Raw genomic sequence first — 4431 nt, 5'->3', positions numbered from 1 at the left:
AGTCGAATATGTTGATAGTAGTATAAAAATTTATGTTTTAAATCCGAAACAATGCAAAAGTACAAGTTAACCTTACAGAACACAGAAATAATTGTTGTTAAACCATAAAAAGTAATTTTGTATAAAACAAAAATAAAGTTATACATTAGTGCACACTTTATTTGCAGTGAAAAACATTGTTTATTTAAACTGTTGGACAACAGTTATATAAATTTCAAGTCATCAAAGTTTTTTATTTCGTAAAGTACTGAATATAGCTAACACTTTTATTATGTTTATCTAATCTAAAAGTTTTTTAAAGTTTTAAAAAAATAGTATTACATAGTTATATAAACTTCAAGTCACAAAACTTCTTTTCATGAAAAGTTAGCAATTTTTTACGAAATGATTCTTGCAGCTTTTTTCACGTAAAACTTCAAAAGTTCTCTGAACTACCAAGTATGTAAAGTAGCAAGTAACATGATATTAATTATAAACTTTTCTTCTTACGACCTCGGGCCATCGTTGCTCGCACAAGGAATTTCGGTTGTACGTGAAAAGTTATAAAAGAACATTTTGAATAAATGCCGTACTTCCATAAAAGCTGCATCGAATATAAAGTGCTGATGGCTCGTTACATTTTGTTATCGATAAGTACGTTTTTGAAAATTTTTATTATTATTGAAATAACTATATGGATATAAATAATACCTATACATAAATAATAAATATTAAAATAAAATAGATAAAAATATATAAAAATTGTAACTATATTTTCATTCCTTACTCGGTTGTTAAGGTTTTTAAACTTGAAAAATATTTAAAAAAACAAATTTCAAGTTTTTGATTTCGTAAAGTATTGAATATATCTAAAATTTCTAATATGCTTAGTTAAATCTGAAACTTATTTTAATTTTTTTTAAATAGTTTTCCAAGCTGTGTACCTTTGCGACTTTTCCAACGCAAGCTATGGAAGCTTTGATCAAAGAAACGTTCAAAGTAAATCGGAAGAATATCTGAAAAACACAAAAGTTATCAAAGAAGGTTTGGAATCTTTCACTGCCGATATACTGGGAAGAATAGTAAAAGATTCCGATGCAAACAAAAATTTAGTTGTTTCTCCGATTTCTATTTACTCCGCACTAACAATGGTCGGAAAAGGTAACATTAAATGTTTCGTATTAATTAACTCTAAGTGGCGTCTACTTATACCAAATTAAATTTGTTTTTTTTTATCATTTATCAGTTTTTTAAATTAGCAAGCGTGACAAATTATACAGTTATGCTTATTTTGAGCTTTTAAGTTTATTTAAAAGTTATCATCACATTTTACTGCTTAAGTTAAACCACCCTAAAATAAAAACTTTAACAAAAAATGTTTTACAGGGGCGAAAAACGAAACATACAAGGAAATAAGAGACGCGATGCACTTACCCAACATCGTGTCCTACCCGATGATATTGTTTTCGAGACAAACTTTCAAAAGCAAATCGTTGAACTTTGCTCAGAGGGTGTTCGTTGATAACACGGCAACAATCAGCACAACTTATCAAAATTTACTGTATCTGTAAGTTGATAACTGGTAAACCTTAGTTTTATGTTATTTTGGAGATAAACTACAGCTTATTCTGTAAGTAACGAACAATTTGTAGCTTATTTGATTTTGAGTGTTACATACAACAGCATAGATTAAAAATGTTCTAGGAAGAATAAATATATAAACTTAAATCATTATTGTAAAAAGTACAACATATTTGTGCAAACTAAACGTGTTCTTGTTAGTTTTTTTTTTCTTAAATAACTATAAACAAGGTAAGTAATTGACGTAGCAAAACAATTAAGTTCCATCTAAATGTATACACAACAGCTTAAATCTTAAACATATTTTTGTTAGTACAAAAAAAATTCATCTTATAAGACTTTTAATTGTTTTGTTTAACCATTACTAAGATACAAAACAAATTTTTAAAAGTTTTAAAACGAACATTTTTATTCTGAACATACACAATTCAGTTTGACACGTTTAATACTTACAATCATTATGATATACAAGTAAAATTTTATTAAAAAATATTTATAAAATCACTATTTTATCAATCACTGTTGCAAACGTGTGAGGCAAACTATCGATTTATTGCGTTTCAATAGCTAATTGATAAAGCTTCATCAAAATTTAAACTAAAATGTATAAAAAGCTCCTTTAACGAGTATTATATTCTTAATATTATTTATACCAATTTATGGGGTTCTAACAACTTTTTTTGGTATACACGCAAAAGTTTAAAAAAAATTTATACTAAAGTCATCTATGTACACAAAACTATTTTATCAAGTGTTATATTCAAAATGAATTATCAACAGCTTTGGGATACCGGAAGCAATGAACATGGATTTCAAAAACCACCCAGAAAAATCTACGGAGTTCATTAACGACTGGGTCAGCAAAAACACGAATGGAGAAGTGAACGATTTGATTCCGGAAGGAGTGATAAACCAAAACACAGCGTTGATAATTGCCAACGCTCTGGCCCTGAAGGTGACTTTATTACATTGAAAATACGTACTTGTAATTGTGTAACTTGAGAACAAAATTTAAATTGTGAAAATATTTATACTGGAAATAAGCGAAGTATTAACAACGGAAACTATACTTTTTTTTTTCAAAATGATCTCGCGTTTAAAGTGATTTGGATGTTAAAAACTGCGAAATATCTTATTTCTTATTATTCTAAAAACATTAAACTAAACAAATAACTGTTAATGAAAGCCTTTTTTTTAATAAGCTAAAGAAAAAAATGTGCCAAAAATACAGTTAAAATTAAAAATATTAGTTAATTACTAAAACTACTTTTTAATGAAAGCAAGACAGTAATAATTAAACTTTAGAGGCATATTTATGTTTAAGACAATATTTTTATAACAAATTGTAAAAATTAAAGGTAAAACTTAGTTTTTAAACAAACACATCATAAACTTAATGAATAAGTCTATAGATACAAAACATAATAATTATCTCTTTAACATCCTGTTTAGTTATAACATTTTTTGAATATTTTATGCAAAGAACTATATGACAGTTATCACTTTTTAACATAAAATATTTAAATCATATAATTAAATGTTTTATGGATGTTTATTTAATTTATTAATCCAGGCTTCATGGATAAAAAAGTTCAACGAACCGAAACTGGGCAAGTTCGAAGTTTCTCCCAATAATTTCAATGACGTAATGATGATGTCATCGTCGAGATTCCAACCGATTTTCTGCCAATCCACGTCGTTCAGAGGCGTGACGAATTATATGACGTCAGCACGAATCGTCACTATGCCGTTCAAAGGTGGCGATGTTTATTTTGACACAATGATTTGACAAGTAGTTTAACGTTTTTGTAAAATTTCAGCTGCAAGCTTATTAAAACATCTGTTATGATAAAAATAAACTCAATTCTCTTAGAGATTGCTTTGAATATTTATTTATACAATCAAACTTTTTTTCTAATATTAACTAAACTAAAAAATGTTTTTTCACAATAAAGCAATATTTTTTCCAGACAAGAGTCTTATTTTCGCGATTGCCATCCCAAGCACTGCTGGCGACTTTTCCGAGTTCGACACGAAATCTGGGTACAAGAAAATGTTCGACACCGTCGAGAAGATGCACCCCACCGGTGAGGTGATCAACCTGGCTGAAAACTTCGGAAGGTGCAACGTCAGGATGCCGACGTTCGAAATCGATTTCAGCTACGACGACTTCAAAGAACACTTGAAATCTTTAGGGATTAAATCGGCCTTCCAGAGCAGTGAAGCCGATTTCTCGGGAATCCTGGACTATGACGCGTCCCAGAGGAAGGACAACGTTTACGTCACCGACGTCATACACAAGGCCACCTTCAACCTGAACAGGGATGGGGTCGAGGCGACGGCGGCCACCGTTTTTATGATGGGTGCCAGGACGATAAAGCCGAGCAAGGACGTGACAGTTGACAAGCCGTTTGTGTTTTTCGTTAAAAATGTTGAGACGGGGGCGGTTTTGTTCATTGGCAAGGTGGTGCGACCTTGAACTGATTTGTTTTAATTCGATGGTTAAGAGATTTTTTTTATAATAAAAATAAAAGAAGTTTGTAATTAATAAATTTTGTCTGTAAAGTGCTAACTAATTGTTCAGTTAAGTGTTTATTGAATTATTTTGAAGATATTGATCCTACAACGCTTTTTTTACGCTGTTTTAACTAAATTATTTGAGTTTTGTAAACAAATCGTGAGTATAATATAAAATAAACCCATTGTTTAAAAGTGCCTTTACTTTAGTGAGTTTTTAAAACTCAATTAAACAAGTTATTTTAATTTTTTATTAAAAAAGTAGTAAATATCTTTACTAAATGACTGCTTTTTTTAGCATTATCTAATTTATTGTATAAATACAAAAAATTACAATTAATTTTATTTCATTAA

General features: G+C 29.1%; 2 protein-coding genes across 2 annotated transcripts; both read left to right on the top strand.

Annotated features, from left to right (window-relative positions):
• The first annotated feature begins 563 nt into the window (after window positions 1–563).
• LOC145846007 (antithrombin-III-like) lies at window positions 564–2533 on the top strand. The gene is made up of 4 exons (XM_082952972.1): window positions 564–633; window positions 907–1140; window positions 1366–1546; window positions 2341–2533. The coding sequence occupies exons 1-4, from the start codon at window positions 564–566 to the stop codon at window positions 2531–2533; spliced, it is 678 nt and encodes a 225-aa protein (XP_082809098.1).
• A 1080-nt stretch (window positions 2534–3613) lies between these two features.
• LOC145846006 (leukocyte elastase inhibitor-like) lies at window positions 3614–4039 on the top strand. The gene has a single exon (XM_082952971.1). The coding sequence runs from the start codon at window positions 3614–3616 to the stop codon at window positions 4037–4039; it is 426 nt and encodes a 141-aa protein (XP_082809097.1).
• Window positions 4040–4431: the final 392 nt, after the last annotated feature.

Source organism: Thalia democratica, unplaced genomic scaffold (assembly GCF_965202585.1).
Source record: "Thalia democratica unplaced genomic scaffold, ktThaDemo2.hap1.1 HAP1_SCAFFOLD_250, whole genome shotgun sequence".
Taxonomy (NCBI): Eukaryota; Metazoa; Chordata; class Thaliacea; order Salpida; family Salpidae; genus Thalia; species Thalia democratica.
This window is presented reverse-complemented; position numbering and strand designations above follow the sequence as displayed.

Bases quoted from the DNA above. Each gene is read 5' to 3' on its own strand.
- LOC145846007 (XM_082952972.1), top strand. From the start codon at position 564: ATGCCGTACTTCCATAAAAGCTGCATCGAATATAAAGTGCTGATGGCT. The intron at 634-906 runs GTACGTTTTTGA...TTTTTTAAATAG, and splicing joins TTACATTTTGTTATCGATAA to TTTTCCAAGCTGTGTACCTT. The intron at 1,141-1,365 runs GTAACATTAAAT...AATGTTTTACAG, and splicing joins ACTAACAATGGTCGGAAAAG to GGGCGAAAAACGAAACATAC.
- LOC145846006 (XM_082952971.1), top strand. From the start codon at position 3,614: ATGTTCGACACCGTCGAGAAGATGCACCCCACCGGTGAGGTGATCAAC.